This window comes from Odocoileus virginianus, chromosome 17 (assembly GCF_023699985.2).
Source record: "Odocoileus virginianus isolate 20LAN1187 ecotype Illinois chromosome 17, Ovbor_1.2, whole genome shotgun sequence".
NCBI lineage: Eukaryota > Metazoa > Chordata > Mammalia > Artiodactyla > Cervidae > Odocoileus > Odocoileus virginianus.
The window spans coordinates 36,986,732-37,003,907 of NC_069690.1; the positions used below are offsets into that span (position 1 = coordinate 36,986,732).

A 17,176-nucleotide genomic window follows, 5' to 3' on the forward strand; every position below is an offset into this window, starting at 1 on the left:
ATATGATTGGATCAAATGAAACTGCCAACATTTGGCTGTTCTTGACCTACGAAAAGAGCAATTTCATATGGTCCTATTTACATTTACTCCTTTAATCTTTGAACAACCCCAAGATGAAGTTGGCGATCCCAAGCTGCCAGAAATGCACAGAAAAATCAAGTGTCATCATTTTCTGCAGAGCCCCCATCCTCTGGTCTTGCCCTCACACCCTGCTCTACAATCAGGGTATCCCAAGATATACTCAGCCATCAACCTGAGCACCAAGGCAGGACACGTAGAATTGCTCTAATCCTGTTTATCCCCTGAATGAAATCACCTCTAGTTTCTAGGAGGGTCTTCGGAACTTCAAATTCTGTTCTAGAGCAGAGAGAACAGTTTGGGTACAGCTGCAGTTCCCAGGAGAGTCCCCGCCTGTGTCCCCCACCCAGGTACCAAAGCAGGACACGCTTGACAGTTTTGTGTTTATTTCCAGAAAGTGATGAAGACAAAAGTAATATATCTGGACACCACTCTCTGTACAATAAATAGCCTCCCCTGTTCCCCAAAAAGAAAAATGTATCCTCACACACCATCCCCTGTTCCCTGGGCAAGACAGTGCTTCTTTTAAAAAAAAAAAAAATTATTTTATTTATTTATTTTTGGCTGTCCTGGGTCTTCAATGCTGTGTGGAGCTTTTCTCTACTTGGAGGGCTACTCTCTAGCTGTGGTACGTGGGTTTCTCATTGAGAAGGCGTCTTTTGTTGGAGAGCACAGGCTCTAGGGCTCGCTGGCTTCAGTAGTTGAGGCACGTGGGCTCAGTAGTTGCAGCTCCCGGGCTCCAGAGCACAGGCTCAATAGTCGTGGTGCACGGGCTTAGTTGCTCCATGGCATGTGGGATCTTCCTGGACCAGGGATTAAACCTGTGCCTTCCGATTGGCAGGCAGCTTCTTCACCACTGAGTCACTTGGAAAATCTCAACACTTTGCTTCTTGAGTCATGCACAAGCCCCACACCCTTGCCAGCCCCTTCCTCGGGACTCCACTGTGTCTAAGAGGGTGGGGCCCAGGCCAGTTGTTCAAAGTCACTGGGGTCCTCTCCCTGGCCCTTGCTGGCTGACTTAGAAAATCCACATGTCTTTATTTTCAGATCAGGGATTAACACACACACAAATGAAAATGTTGACAGTTACTCTACAGAGGAAGAGATCTGAGTCTCCAGCCAGGCCATCCCACCTGACCCTGATCCCCCCCACCCCAGCCTGTAGAAGAGAGGAAGCTCTTTTGTGTCCCAGACCTTCCATGGTCCGTTTTATGTTCTCCAGCTGGGAGCCCACAGCTAGAAGCAGCACCAGGTATATGACTGTAGTTGGGGCAGGGGAAGGGGCAGAGGACAGTCCTTGCGGGTTTCCCGGTGGGCCAGGAGACAGCAAGTGAACCTCAGAATCCTTCTTGGCCCCCCTCTTCCTCAACCAACTACAAAAGGAGACAGGACAGAAGAAGCTGGGGACGGCTCAGTCCTGAGTTTGTGGTACGGTTGGAGTCACCAACCTAACGACACTCTTCCTGTTCCTTTCACGTCATCTGTTCAATTGGGAAAATAGTTATAAAACTGGCCTTCAGTTTCCTTATCGAAAGGAGAAGGGGCCCCCGCAGGGGAGGAGCTGTCACCGCTGGAAGGATAGGGGGACACACGCCTCCTCTTAGAGTCTCCTTCGCCCAGTCCTGAGTCGCTGGACTCTGGCCGGAGTGGGGTGATCTCAGTCCACAGGGAGGGGGAGCCCTGCTCCTCTGGCCCCCGCCCCTCTGAGGCTCCAGGGCCAGGTTCCATGGGCAGAGTTCGCATGGAGCGGAACCAGTTGGCTGGGCCCACCTTGGGAGGGTACTGGGGGGCCACAGGCCAGCCCGCTCCAGGCGCCAGGACTTCCTGGCTTCGGTAGTAGGACATGGTGGGCCCAGGCGCGGAGGGCAGGAATGCAGGCTTCATGCTGACAGCGCGAAACTCGGCCTCATAGCTGTGGTCCCGGGGGGCTCCCAGCCAGTAAGGCTGGGGAACCACATCCTTGGCCTGGCCGGGAAGGTCGGGGTAGAAACGGCTGGAGACGGGATACTGGTTGGGGAGGAGAGGAGAATAGTGGTCTCCACCAAGCAGTTGACAGTTGGGTCCAGGCGGGGAGGGGACGCTGGCGTCAACAGATGCATATATGCTTTTAAAAAAAAAGAAACGGGGGCAAAAGACAGGGGTCATGAATAGAACTGGTCAGTTAGGAGCCTGCCTGCACCACAACCCTCCCCATAACTCCTTCCTGACCTGCCCGCTGCCCTTTGGCACCCACTGCACACTTCCCCACCGCAGAGGCAGAGAGGGGACTGGGCACTTGTCTGGAGTCCCAGTCCCAGACAGACAAGGAGGGCCTCTGCCAACACGAGCTGAAGCCAGGGGCACTTACGACTCAAAGTTCTCCCGGAATCCTTTGGCAAAAGGGTTATTATCAATTTTCAGCTGAGTAATCTAGAGAGAAGGGAAACAGAGTCATCTGAGTGACGAGTCTGAGGCTGGGGAACCTCCAAATTCACTCCCAAGAAGTTGAGGGGCTCTGCTCTCCCCTTCTTCCCACCCCACCCGCCCAGGCTCAGCCCACCCTCGCCCAGGCAGCCCTCACCTCGGCGTTCTGGTAGGCGGTCACGGCGATGAACTGGGTTTCTTGGAAAGTGAAGATGTGTGTGTTGCAGGCCGCTTCCGGCTCTCCATCGCTGACTCTGACAATGTGCAGCCGGGGCTGGTACTTATGGAGGGACTGAAGCACTATCATCTGAGAGGGGGCGAGACGGCCGTGAGCGTGGGCGGAGGGAGTGCAAAGGAGCCCTCCCCTCCCCGCCTCTACGGCCAGGCTACAAAGGGCCCTGAAGTCATCGTGACCATTCTTCTGCCCTGCCAACATGGAACTTCTCCCGAGCCTCCAACCTCAGTCCTGAACCTCCTCAGGGCACCAAGGGCACTTTTAATAGGCTTGCTCAATTCAAAGAAACTCTGCATCCACTTCCTAGGACCACCAGTACTGACTCGATACCAACCCCCAGGCTGGGTTGGTCCACATTGACCTGAATGTGACCCCCATCTGCCTTGAGAGTCAGCTTCCTCTCAAGGTGGGTGGAAAAGAACCAGAGTCTGAGAGGGAGACAAGTCGCTCTTACAGAACAGAATCAGCCTGCAGGACGCACTGTGGCCTCAGGGACAGGGAAAGATGGGGGCTTTCCCAAGGGGAGGCGTCCCACCTGGGTCACATTATTGGAAGCCCCCTTGTTGTTCGTGAGCTTCAGTTTCCCGAATGACACCTCCTGGCGCATCCAGTGGGCTCCGGTGTTGGGGGAATCTGGATGGACGTACAGGCGGTTCCCTGTGGACAGTTAATCTTTTTGGCATGCAGCCCCTGGGACCAGGCCCCTGGTGGCTTCCTTTGCCTGTTCCGAGGGGCACGGCAAGAAGGATGGAGGGGGAGGACAGACGGGGCAGGATGGGGGAGGTGCGGGCAGAGGGCCAAGCTGAGAACAGGATAGAGCAAAGTAGAAGAGATGACAAACAGAATGAAAGTGAGACGTGGGAGGGGAAGGGATGGAGTGGGGTGGAGTGGATGGGGTGGGGTGGAACTAGAGAATTAAATCCTAGGAGTCAGAGACTGGGGGTTGGGGGGAGTTCCTCTTGGATCCACCAGGGGGCGCACAGTCTTATAGAAAAATCATGCCCCCGGTTCCCAAGGAGGCACGTACCTGGCATGCTGCCCTCAGCCTTTCCACACTGCACCCACTTGCCGCTCTGATACCGCCAGTGGTGCTGGTCCACCAAGACCACGTCCACAAACATCCGGTAATGGCTGGTGGGCTCCAGCCCAGCCACAGTAAATGACAGGAATGGGAACATCCGCCTGGGGAGAACAGAGAGACCCACCAATCCCATCAGCCCCCAGCCCCCCGGACAGCCGTTCCCTGGGCCAAGGCCGTCCATCAGTGGTGTGCTGGAGCCAGCTCCCATCCTCACCAGAGCCAGCCGGGGAAGTCCAGGAAGTCTGCCAGCCAGTTGTTAGACAGCAACAATTAACAATTAAACCAGGACTTCCCTGGTGGTCCAGTGGTTAAGAATCCACCTGCCAATGCAGGGGACATGGTTCAATCCCTGGTCGGGGAAGATTCCACATGCCATAGGGCAACTAAGCCCATGAGCCACAACTACTAAGTCTTTTGAGCTCTAGAGCCTGTGCTCCACAACAAGAGAAGTCATTGCAATAAGAAGCTGCTTATCGAAATTAGAGAAGTGCCCGCTTGTGGCAACTAGAGAAAGCCTGGGCAGCAGTGAAGACCCAGCACAACCAAAAATAAATATCAATAAAAATTAAATCATATAAACTACCATGAAATATATTACATTACAAGTCAAGGCAATAAATACTCAAAAAAATCACTTCTCGATATTTTTTACTACACTTACTATTATCTTTGCTCTTGAGATTGTTTATCAGTATGGTGGAGATAAACTAGATAATATTTGCTGCCGCACGTCTCTTCCCAACTCCAAGTTCAGTGATAACATGTGGGCAGCTTGCAAGCAGCCATTATAGGGGTATTTACCATGGAAATCAGCAAACACTACGAAGCAGGGCTTTTAAAAATTTTTTTCTTTTTGAGCGTCAGTTGCTAACATTAGCTGCACACCCGTCTCTAGCCTTAGTTTGCTCCCTGGAGGGGAGCAAAGCCACAAGCCAGCCCCAACACAGGCTGTTCCTAGTAGGTCTTCATCTCTGAGTTCCCCGAACCCTGGTCTGGCCTCAGTCTGTCATCCATCCTCTCGCTGCGGCTCTCATGGTGCTAACACACACCCAGCCTCAGAGCGGTCATCCGCAGGCTTTCCCTGCCCCGTCCTCCTAGGCCTGACGTCTGCAGTGCCACCTGCTCCCGGCTTGGGTCTTCAGAGAAGTAGCTGAAGTCCTAGCCAGAGCTTTCCATCCACCTGGAAGAGGGACTCTATTGAGCACAGTTCTCGTGATCGAAGTCCTGGGTTCCCAGGAAAAGTGGAGGAAGTTGGATTTGGGATGTTATGCTATTGTGCTGAGTAACAGATTCAGAGGAATAAGCACTGCCATACTACAACCATCTCCATCACCTCCACCTTCACCACCATCAATACAACCAATATCTCCACTATCAATATCACTGTTACTACAACCGACACCTCCACCATCACCAGCATCACTACAAGGAACACTTCAAGGAGCACAACTCCCATCACCACCGTCACTACAACCAGCACCTCTACCATCACCACTGCCTCTCCGGCTTAGCCTCTCTTTCGACTCGAGCAGGAAGAGCAGACTTTTTAAGATGGCAGAGTCAAATCCTCATCAGAATTGCTTTTCATTCCCATACACACTTCTCTCCTCCTCCTACAAGAAGCCTTGCAGGGTGGGAAGAAAGGTCCTGGTCCATGAGTCAGGAAACCTGGGGGATTTAGAGTTCCAGGGGCCAAAAAGCACTTTTGGGTGGATCCCAGTCTACACTCCATGGGATCGCAAAGAACTGGACACAGCCGAGCATACGCGTGCACACACACAGTCCCCAGAGGGTCCTAGAGCAACATCCCTAATAACCTTGGAAAGATCTCCCAGGAGAGTACTGTCACATTCCTGCCTTCCCCAGACTCTCCTGGGCTGAGAAAAAGAAACTTACTCAATAAGTTAATTTATTAAAAGTTAATAAAGATAAGTTAATTCCTAAACCAAACCTCACTTTCTTCACCCATAAATGGAGATAACAATTCCTGTCCATTTTAACTTTCAGAGCTGTTAAGAAGTTTGGAAGATGTGCAACTCAGCTCACTGTCTACACTATCCCACCCTCATCCCACCTTCTCCCAGGCCCAGAGTGGTCAAAACCTTCTGGCCTGGCTGAAGAACCCCAAGCAAGAGTCCAGAGTTCTGGTTTGAGGCCTTGGGTCCCAGGAGCTTAGCGTGCCAGTCAACTGGAGAAATCAAAGTTAGGGATGAGGCTTTGAGCAATCGAGAGTGAGAGAATATTTTCAGCCCATTGATACCACTAACTCATTTTGCAACAGTGGTCAGGTCATTCATGCTTCCTATATTGTACCCAGTTCCTATCCAGACATGTAGTAATAAAGAGAGAGAAGGGAACTTATTCATTGTGCCTCTCCTTATGCAGCAGCCAGTTCACTGAAAAAGTCCTCTGAGGTACAAAATGTTCTTTTCCAATTTTATATCTGAAGAAAATGAGGCTCCGAGAAGTTTGGTGATGGCTTCTTGGTGGAATCACAGAGCTGGAGTCTCCTGATGGCAGGGGACATGCTATAGTCTCCACCACCCCCTCCTGCTTCTTACTAGTAGAAGGAAAAGCAGGAGACACAAGAAGACCAGGGTAGGGTAGGGGAGAGGGAGAGGAGAAGGGAGGTCTCAACTTCACCCTAAAAATCTAGACTCACCACCAGCTGGGATCCCAAAATAGCCCTTGATTTACATGACATTTTGCTGGGAAGGAAAAGGGAGTCTGGTGCCAATCTGAGCCCCTCGAAAAGACAGCTCACCACTACTTAAGGACTTGAAATGATTCGCAGTCACTGTACCCCTTCCCCATCCTGAATGCTTCCGACAACGCTCCAATTCACAGTTATTAGGCACAAATTTAAAGGAGATGGTTTTTATCAGTCTGGGCTTCCCTGGTGGCTCAGACGGTAAAGAATCTGCCTGCAATGCAAGAGTCCTGGGTTCAATCCCTGGCTCGAGAAGATTCTCTGGAGGAGGAAACGGCAACCCACTCCAGTATTCTTGCCTGGAAAATCCCATAAACAAAGGAGCCTGATGGGCCACAGTCTGTGGGGCTGCAAAGAGTCGGACACGACTGAATGACTAACACTTTTATCAGGCATGTTTGCAAAATGTTTCAAAATTGATAATACCTAATTGCTATTGAGCCTGAAGGATAATTGGTCCTTTCTTCCACTATCTGTCGGGGTGTAAACTGAAACCACTTTTGAGGAGAGGTTTGTATTTTTTTTTTGGCCATGCTTCACGGGGAGTGTGGGATTTTCCCCAACCAGGGATCAAACTCCCATGATCCCTGCAGTGGAAGTGCAGAGTCTTAACTACTGGACCGCCAGGGAAGTCTGGGGAGCGTATTCGGCAATGTCTTTATGGATCCAAATGTAAAACGCACCTAAGCATCAAGGGAGTGCCTCCTCAAACTAACCTCGGATCCACTGAATAGAAATCAGACGGCCACCAGCAAACAGGGAAAGAGAAAAAGCAAAGCCATTTTCACCGATCCCATGAGAAATGAAGCCCATCAGCCCAAATTAAAGCAGGCTTAAAGCTAAAAATATTTTTTAAAGATCTAAAAAGTTCTTGGTGTTGGAATGTAGAGAAGAGAAAACCAACAGGCCTGCGATCGAGGATAATGCGGGACTGAAATTGTTTTACCAAGCCCTAACCTCGCACATACATACAGAAATGCAAATAGAGCTGCTTAACAACAGAGTTATCTTAATTATAATAATCAACTAATCACACCCAGAAAAGTGGGGATTGCCAGCAATTACTGCACACCCACACACCCACACACGGAGACAGCCGCCTCGCTCTTCCTCTGCTGAGAATGTCTACCATTGACTATCAGACAAGCTGCCTCCCAGAAATAACATGAGGCCCAGCAACATGAGCGCGCCTAATGGACCACAGACACATAGACTTGAACTCCAAACCCTCCAGTAGGCCAGTCCATCTTCCTATCCTCCATTTCCCCTCCCGGTCCCATCTGAGCCGCCTGGATTAGTCTCTGGACCCCAGAACCACCTCCTGCCCCGCTCCCCATCCCATTCCTGCCACAGAGGAGAACATGACTGTGTCCTGTCCACAATGCGAGGTGGGTCTAGGGTGGGTAGGAGAGAAAGAATCTGGGAGGGAGTGAGTCAGCCCCAAGACGAAAGGCTACGGGGCTGTGGGTGGGCCTGCTGGAAGGATTTTTCAAAAAGGAAGAAAGTCGTGGGTGATGTGGTGGTGACTGACGGATCACTGGAAACCATGGAGGGACAGACCAGTCTGCCCTGGTCTGAAAGGGGGCAGAAAGGGAGCTGTTCTCTGAGCCCGTCTTACTTTTCAGAAGCCAGTAGCAGAAGGAAATGGCCGCCGACTTCCCAGATCACTGGAGCCTAAGTTCACAGACCCGGGTGCCAAGCTGGGAGCGGTGTGTCCTCTGTCTCCTCCACTCCACCCTGAGGCCTGATCCAAGAGGAGGCCTCAAGGGAAATGGTGAGAGGCCACTGTCCCCTTCCAACAGCTCCAACCCACGAAGTGTCCGAAGCAGTCCTTCAGGACGGATTGAAAGTGTGAGGATTGTAAAACTGGAGTGTACAAAACAGTCAGGGAAATCTGATGATATTTAAGAATTTCTTTTCAGGTTTGCTAATGGTATTGCATTTATTTTTAAAAACCCATTTTTAGAGGTGCACAGAGAACTACTTAAGGATGAAGTAATACAGTATCTAGGATTTACTTACTAATTACGCTATCACTAACATAGTTTCAGACCAGAGGTATGGCCGTTAACACAGCAAAGGAAAAGTAGAAACAGGGTTGGACTAGTATCGACAGTTAGGTAATGGGTAGATGGAGATCTGTTACATGTTTCTCTTCACTTTTGTATATATTGGAATTTTTCATAATAAAGGAAATTAAGTGTGTGGGTTTAAATAAAAGAGAGACAACGAGGGACTTCCCTGGTGATTTAGTAGTTAAGACTCCAAGCTGCCTAGGCAGGGGCTCAGGTTCAAACCCTAGTTAGGGAACTAAAATCCCACATGCTATGCAGGAGTGCAGGATGGCCAAAAGATGGAAAATTAAAATAAAATAAAAAATAAAAGAGAGACAACACAACTGTCAAGAGAAGATTATTCAGCAGGAATGTAAAGGAAAAATGAGGTTGTAGATGCAAAGGAGACAGCCAGTACAGACAGCAATATGTACTGCACCGTACCCTAAGACCCACAGCCAGTCCTGCACCCCCAGATCCCTGAAGTTCTGCCGAAGCTCTGTCCACCCCAGGCCTCAAGACTGGAGGGGCGGGGGCCTGGCCACAAGTCTGTGGGGAGACCCCAGCAGGCCCTGGGGTGAGAAGGCTTCCTGACCACTCAACAGAGTGGAGGCTTGAGTTCGGGTCTGCCGTGTGACCAAGTGCAAGCCATCAGCCCCCCGGGCCTCAGCGCGCTCAGCTGCAAACGGGGAGGCTGCTTGGCCTACCTAGCGTAGTGAAATAATGGAAGTGAAAGCACTATGAATGCATCAAGGCCTTCGGACAGTGTGGGTAGCTGTTTTTACTCCTGGTCTTGGGGGAGCAGAGAAAGAACCCCAGGCACATACCATCTGGGAGCTGGTGACAGTTCTGCCAGTGATGGATGTGCTGTGTGACCTCAGAAAAGTCTCTTACTGTCTCTGGGTCCATTTCCCTGTCTGTCCAGGAAGAAGACAGAACAGGATCTTCTGGGTTCCCTCCAATTTAGACATGACAGCCTAGAAGCCTGGGCTGTGCCTAGGGTCACCCAGAAGGGGACTAGGGTTGGGGGAACAGAGAGGAATTATCAGACGGCCTAGAAGATGAAGGCCAGGCCATAAAAGAAAATGCCAGTCTTTCCTGGGTTCATCCCCGAGAAAGAACAGTTCAGCAACTTGAAGCCAATTGTGATTGGTGGACAGGTCCCTCAATCCCCAGCCATCCCACAGAAATCATTCATCAGGACGGAAAAATGTTCCAGCAATGCCCAGATATTCAGTCTACCTTGAGGGATCTAGTTCCATGGCTCAGGCCCCCCTGAGCCCAGCACATGTAGGGTAGGGTTTGGGACCAAGGGTGCTGCTTGAATGAATGTCAACCCTCTGGCCCAGCATGGCCTCTCCCCTCTCCCTTCCCGAGCCCCACACTTCTATCTGCCCTTCAACACCTCTCGGGTCCACTGATGACACAGCTGCCTCCACACAGAGGCCCTCGCTGGTTCTCTACCCACACAGACCCCTCCCCGGGAAAGGGTCGTGCACACTCTCACCCACCAGACACAGTCAGGGCCCACTCAGAGTGGAGTTTGCTACACAAATAACACACAAGCTGCAAGTTTCTCTTTCTTTCCCCACGTAGGAGACTCTCCGGAAGCAGCACCCTTGGCCCCAAAACCCTACCCTGCACGCACTGGGCTCAGGAGAGCCTAAGCCACGGAACCAGGGCTTCCCCAGGGTGAACTGAACGTCTGGGTCAGGGTGGGGCAGGCTTTCGGGGACAGGCCTTGAAGGGTGCAGAGACTGGGACTGGCTGCCAGCTGGGACTCTTGAGGTAGCTTCACCTGCTCAGGCCCATGGACATCTGTGCCCTCAGGCAGGGACCGTGTCTGGAAGGAATCTATGCCCTCTTCCACGGTCCCACCTCCCTCCCCCCACCACACGCACACACCAGACATATGATCTCAAAGTACTACCGGAAAGGAAACTTGGCGACTAGGTCTCCATGTCACCAAATCCCAGTTTTACACGTCTCCCTCCCCCAGAGCTGACCTGTATACAACAGCAGCAAGGGCACGGGGAGAGGTGGGCAAAGAGGGCCCCTGAGAGGAGGGCTGCTTTGCTGTCCGCTCCACTGCAAGATTCTGCCCTCCCCTGGGTTTCCCAGCACATAGGGGCGAAGAGGTGCCCTGCTCTGTCAGACGCACAGCAAACACTCCCCCTGCGCCCTGGGCGTCCCCCACTCAGGCAGAGAGCGGGACCCCAGTGCCTGGGGAAACCATAGGCACCCTCGCCCTAAACCAGGACCGTGGCTCCCTGTGTCTCTCGCCTCCGTCACTCATGAGTTTCAGGTTGCGCCTGTCGGTGCAATGTCCTGAGATTGTCCCCACCTCAACTCCCTCCTTCCCCTCAAGGCCTGAGCCAAAGCTGTGAGGGACACGGAGACACTAGCAGTCTAGACAGAAAAAAAAGAAGCTCGTCTCGGTCAGGGCAGGTCAGGGACGAAGGGGCTCCCATCGCTCGGCGCTCCGGCGCGCGCCTCACTCACCGTCCCTGCTTGGTGATGATCATCTCCGTCTGGTGCTGATTAAACTTGGACCACAACAGGTGGTTGTTGAGCGCAACTCTCAGCTTCCCGGACACCTCCAGCCCCGCCGGCAGTGTATAGTCCTCGCGCGGCGCCGGGTAGAGTGTGGCGCGCGGGTCCGGAGCCGAGTAGGCGTCCCCCGACTGGTAGCCCTCGGCGCCCGGCGTCGGCGGGAAGGGCTCACTCGTCCCGGGGAAGCCGGCGGCCTGGGGCCGGGGCGGGTAGGCGTAGGCTCCGAGGAAGCGGCCTGGCGGGGAGGGCACCAGGGCGCCCCCGGCGTAGGGCGCCCCCAGGCCGGCACCCCCGCGACGGTCGGTGGCGTCCTGCGCGCCCGGCTCCGGGTAGAAGTAGCGGTTCTGCGGGTCGGCGCCTGGCGCCCGGCCCTCGTCGTTCGCCGGCATCGGCTCGGTGCCCGTTAGCATGTCTCCGCAGCCGAGCTCCACGATGCCCATCCGGGGCGGGCTGGCACCTTCCCGCGGGCCGTCGAGGACCGGCCCCTCTCCGCGCGGGGGCGGGCGCGGGGGTCGGCTGGGCAGAGGTGGGCGGGGGCGGGGCCGGGGCCCTGGGGCCGGGGGGAGGGGCGGGGCCCCACCGGAGCCCGGGCTCGGACGCCTGGGTCCTGCGCCCGCGTTTGGCGGGCGCGCGGCAGCTCCCGGGCTCCCTCTCCAGCGGGCCGCTGTCACTAGCGTCGCGGCGCCTTTGCTGTGGCTTTATGAAGCTCTCTCGGCCACCCCCCCACCCCGCCACCTCGGCCCCGCCCCGCCTCACCCCGCCCCTCCTGGCTAATAACTCGGCAAATTCTACGCGGTTGGTGAGGACTGTAGGGCCCCCACCGTGCAGAGCAGCGAGTCTCCGGTGCGCCTTGTAGTTCACGCTCAAAGACTTTATGCCTTATGGGAGAGTCAACCCCTCCACGTGAAACGCCAGACTGTTTGTCTCCTCTGGACCCTCGTGGAAATTCCACCCATCCTTGAAGCTTCAGCTCAAAGGCCCCCTCCTACGGGAAGCCTTCGGTGATGACCCAGATGGGCTTACTCGCAGGCTCCAAGCCGCTTTGCCCATGGCCATGTGACAGATGTTCACTGATGCTCACTGTGTGCCCAGGCTCCGAGCCGAGTGGCTTTGTGTGAAGTGTTGCCCTCTTCCTCTTTGCCAGAGGCCCAAGCAGGCTGTGTTCCACGCATCTGTTCCTTCAGCCCTAGGGCAGAAGTGGGACCTGGTGGGCAGCGAGAAGAGTTCCATCAAGCGAACTGCGTAGCAGCAGCTGAGGGTTTGCACGAGGGCGTGCCAGCCACGGGCACTGGGAGCAGCACTGGATTGCCAGCGCTCAGAGTCCCAGGACGGGCTCTGACCATCACTCAGGTAGACGTGACCCGGGCAAGTCACTCTCTTTGCCTGAAAGTCAGCCTCAAGGCCCCCAGGCTAGAGAAAACAAACTGATGCACTTTTTCAGAGGGCCTGTGAGCCTTACATGAGAGAAGACACCTGGGTGGCACTTTACAGTCTATTATTATACCTGGATGGAAAAGCAGCTTTGAACAGACCCAGAGCAGGCTGACAGGAAGGAAACCCACCACATGTTCTGAAGGGCTGCCTTGGTGGTAGGACTCTGAGGGCTTAGCTTTCTCTGTTTTCCTTTTCTGTTGACTAATGTAGTTATATTCCTTTTATGATGACTGTTTTCCCCCTGGTTGAAAATATCTTCATTGGGAGTTTTCCTGTGAATAAAGATAAAACACACTCATGTAGAAAATTTAAGCAGTATAAAGAAGTAAAAAATAGGACTGCGTAAATCACACCAAATTCCACCCCCCAGAGGCAAATAGGATTACAATTTTGCTGAACACCCCAGACATCATTCCTTGCACACCCCTTCTTGGTCTGTCTTTTGCACATGCACACACGCATACCATACATATATATATACGCGTAATGTTTTTTCACTCAACAAGGTGTAATGGAATTTTTCACATGTCAATATATGAAGATTTTCATTTGTAAGAGTGTTTTGAAAAATACCTTAACATTTTTATCATGTTAAAGGTTAACCTCGTCTCTCTCCCCTTCCCCCCCTCCCGCTCCTCCCCAGCCCGCCTCAGTTCTCCCCTGGGAGCTGGCCCCATCTCTGCATCCCTGTCCCAACTCAACAGGGCTTCACCCTCAGGGGCCCATGGGGACTCTCTGCTCCCAACTAGAGCTGAACCAAGAGGCAGGTTGGCAGGTGAAGGCAAAGCTGGGGACCCCAGGAGGCGGGCATGACTCAGGGAGGGGGGAGGAAAGAACATAAGCACATCCTCTGAGCATGGAGGCCAGCACACCACAGCACCAGAACCCAGGATTGGCCTCCTCCTGGCCCTTTACCCACCTTCTCCATCCTTCCTGAAGGGGGGAGTTTCTGCCTGCTGGTCCATGTGGGCTGCGTTGCTTGAAAGAGAGGGTGATCTTGAGACCCTTGGCTACTTTTGGGGAAACATGAAAGATTTTAGTAAGTCTACCTTGAATGACTGGTTTCCCCAGGAGACATGAGGCTGCTGAATGCTGACACCTCTTCTGGGAGACATTCTCGCTAAGTGCTTGGCTGTGGAGGGCCAAGTGGGGCCCTGTTCCGCCCTGTCTCTCCCCCTCCTCCTCTCCATGCTCATCCTCGGGTCAAGTGATCCTTCCCCCTACCCCTGAACAGAAGAACCTAAACCCCTGCCCAGCTTTGGGGGCAGGAGGGATTATGAATTTCAGAATCAGGTGGACCTGGGGACATGTCCCTGGAGGAAGAGGGTGGCAGGAGGCAGTCTTTGTGTAACCCGATGAACTGTTAGAGGGTCTTACAGCCCGGCTCATCAAACCCAGGTTTCTCACTCACTCCCTCCAATTCCTTCCACCCAAAAAAGAAAGTGCCTGTGAAAAGCGGGGGCTGAGTAGCCCTGGTGTCACCACTGCCAGGCCCGCCTCTCTGCCAGCTCGGGTGAGAAGAAGAACTCTGGCAGTGACACCTCCTCCTCCCCTTGCCACCTCATCCTCTTCCCAGGCCCCAGGACTGGAGAGGTGGGGGAGGTGGGGCAGGATATAGGGCCCCCTGGGATCTGCCCACTTCCATCACTGCTCATCCCAGCCCCTCTCTCATGGATCTACCCATTGATCGTCCAGAAGGCTGGTCTGGGTGGGGCAGGAGCAAAGGACAGGGTATGTCTCCAGGATGGGAGAGACACTGTCTCCAATAAACATCAAACGTCACAAGACAGGCTGGATGGGAAATGTGGGAAAATGAACAACCTACCAAACTCTCACACCCCACTTGTGGCAGAGCCAGGGCTGGAACCCCCATCTCTTGACTCCTGATCCAGTGCTCTTCCCACAAGAGTGTTGCCTTCCCAATTTTGAGGAAGAACAACTGTAATAAATGAAAAGTCATATGATCACATCAGAAAAGGTTTAGAAAACAGAAAAGTAAATTGCCCCATAGCCCACCAACCTGGACAGCGGTTTTCTTCACCCTGTTCTGCCTATATTCAAGGCTTCTTTTCAAGCCATTTCCTATCAAGACTCAAAAAGGAGCTTGGCTCCTCTGATGCCACACAGTACCTGCCATGACTGTGCATCACAGGTGGTGCCTGGAAGCTTTACAATGTGAATTCCTCAGACCTACCTCTGGAGATTCTGATTCCCAGGTCTGTGGCTGATTCTCCAGTATCTGTCCAGGTGATGCTGGGCCCCCCCAGAGTCCATGCATCCCACTCTCAGGCCCACTCCCGTTTTGCCATTCTACCTCCAAATCATGTCCCAACTTGAGAAAGCCTGTGCCCTGACCCTGCTTGTTGTGTGCCCTTTGGCACCTGGAAGACTGTGTGATGGTTGAGGATGGCCGCTCCAGGCACTGAGTATATTTTCTTATTGAAGTGCCAGAACCAGGCAGTTCCTTACCCCAGAAGCTAACCGTCACCTGTGTTCTCTCTTTACAATGTGTGGATGCTTAGCACTCCCAGGACCTGGAAGGCTCTTGAATGGGCTCATGCTGCATGGTGCCAGGGTAGGGTGCTGAACGGCCCACGGGGCAGTCACAGAGGGTGGCTCTCGGCAGAGACCTCGCATATCAGGACTCTAGGATCCAGGATTTCTGCCTCCATCCTGCTGGGCATAACCTGAGCGGCTGTGAGAGGGTAGATGAGTGAAGCGGGGAGGACGGTATGCTGGAGAAGAGGCAGGGCAGGAAAAGGAGAGAGCACGGAGCGGGGGCGGGGGGGGGGGTGCTTAGCTGTGTTTCTGAAAGATTCAGAGATGGAGAGGGACAGGGACCACAAAGTCAGAAACCCAGAGCGTGACTCAATGGGCAAGTCTCAGGCCAGGAGAGGGAGATCTGAAAAGAAGACAGAGGAGGTGGGCCAGGGAGAGGGAGGTTTGCAGGAAAATACTTGTGGCAACAGAAATGATGTAACTGGCTTAGAACCCCAATTCCAACTGGCTGTGTGGTCTGTTCAAGTATCTTCACCTCCCTGGCTTCCTCATCAGTAAATGGCGCTAAAAGACTTTCTGTCAGGATGACCAGGTCTCAAGTGAGGTGTGAGGCAGTGTGAAGGCCATGGGGTTCTGCCCCGAGGCAAGAGCAGAGCAGAGGCTCTCTCTCTCTCTCTCTAGTCGCTAAGTCATGGACGACTCTTGCGACCCCATGGACTGTAGCCTGCCAGGCTCCTCTGTCCATGAGCAGAGGCACAGACTATGCTTAAGTGCCTCCTCCCCTTCTCCTCCAAGCTGCCCAAAGTTCCCTTCTCTCCCTCTGGCATCTACTGGTTCCCCACAAAAGGCCCTTCAAATCCAGGCCTCAGTCTCCACTAGGGCCCTGGGCCCAAAGAGAACCAAGATCCCATCCCAGGAAGGACAGTCTTCCCCTCCAGAGACCCATACACCATCCCCTGGAGACCGGGACAGGCCAGACCCCAGGGACTCGGGGGTCACAGAGATAAAGTAGGCTCAGCCTCTGCCTCCAAAGAACTCCTAGCGAGGTGACCTTGGGATCAAAGTTCTCGAGCCCCTCAGTGCATTTGCCCTTCAGATGCAGGCTTGAAACATGCCAGCCTGTGCACATACAATGGACAGCACCCATGTGTGAGCAAGCACATGCAATGCACACACACACAAACACACAGCAACGCTAGATAAATCCCTGCAGCCTCACCCCCTTCGCGTGTCCCACATGAGCCTCCCTGAGCTCCTTGGGCATCTGCTCTGCTCACCCCCACCTGCTCTGAACCTCCTCCGGCTCTGGGCCCAGACTGCCAGTCCTTCAGATAGCATGGCCGGAACCATCGGATTAACAGCCAGGGAGGGCAGAAGGCGAGTGACAAGCACCTGTAGAAGCCCTACCCCGTGACAGCTGCGGGAGTTCCGAGTCCCCAGCACCCAGCACCAGGTGATCAGTGTGGGCTCAACACCAATTAAGGTCAAGGGCCCCAGGCTCTCACTCCCAGGCTGGTTCCCCTTCCCTACCCCCCACCCCCTGCAAGGCTGGGAAGCCTTATCCTTTAGCTCCAGGCCACACCGGGTTCTCCTGTATTTCAGGCCTCCCCCGGGGGTATCTTATCTTGGATCAGCTCTTCTGTCTCTAACAGCTGTCACCCAGGAGCCCCAGCTCTTCACACTAGACCCACACCCCTCCCCACACCCACAGAGCACCCCACCTTCACTGCGTTCCCAGGCTAGGGTTCCTGCCCCCTCTTGAAGGGACCTCCAAGATGTTGGGTGCTTGAGCAACATCTTGGGGGCATGCCAGACTATGAGTGGGCAGTCCTGAGCTTCAGGGAGGCCCGGGGGAGAGAGTGTGTCCCTCCACTTCCTGGGGAATCTCAACAGACAGGCCCTTAATCTCAGGCAGGAAGCAGAGTCCGGTTACCAGGAGCTGGGGGTGGGGGCCGGGGGGGGGGGGGATACCCAGGGCTCTGGTTAAAGGGAGCTGGTGTTGGAGGGGTGCAGACAAGAAAGAGCCGAGTAGTGCGATGTGGGCCAGGGGTTAATCCCTCCACAGCCAGGCTCCTCTCTGCTCTCCATCTTGTGCCTTTGAAGACCGTACAATCCCTTGGCACTGTCAG

General features: G+C 53.9%; 1 protein-coding gene across 1 annotated transcript; it reads right to left on the reverse strand.

Moving 5' to 3' along the window:
- Window positions 1-447: 447 nt before the first annotated feature.
- TBX21 (T-box transcription factor 21) lies at window positions 448-11,626 on the reverse strand. The gene is made up of 6 exons (XM_070479351.1): window positions 11,064-11,626; window positions 3,744-3,898; window positions 3,252-3,373; window positions 2,639-2,788; window positions 2,426-2,487; window positions 448-2,182 (listed from the first exon to the last, which is right to left on the reverse strand). Exons 1-6 carry the CDS (start codon window positions 11,552-11,554, stop codon window positions 1,564-1,566), a joined length of 1,599 nt encoding a protein of 532 aa, XP_070335452.1. The 5' UTR covers window positions 11,555-11,626; the 3' UTR covers window positions 448-1,563.
- Window positions 11,627-17,176: the final 5,550 nt, after the last annotated feature.

Excerpts from the sequence above, each read along its gene's own strand:
- TBX21 (XM_070479351.1), bottom strand. The coding sequence starts at position 11,554 with ATGGGCATCGTGGAGCTCGGCTGCGGAGACATGCTAACGGGCACCGAG. Across the intron at positions 3,899-11,063 it reads ATCATCACCAAGCAGGGACG|GCGGATGTTCCCATTCCTGT; the intron begins GTGAGTGAGGCG and ends TGTTCTCCCCAG. Across the intron at positions 2,183-2,425 it reads TTCCGGGAGAACTTTGAGTC|CATATATGCATCTGTTGACG; the intron begins GTAAGTGCCCCT and ends TTTTTTTAAAAG.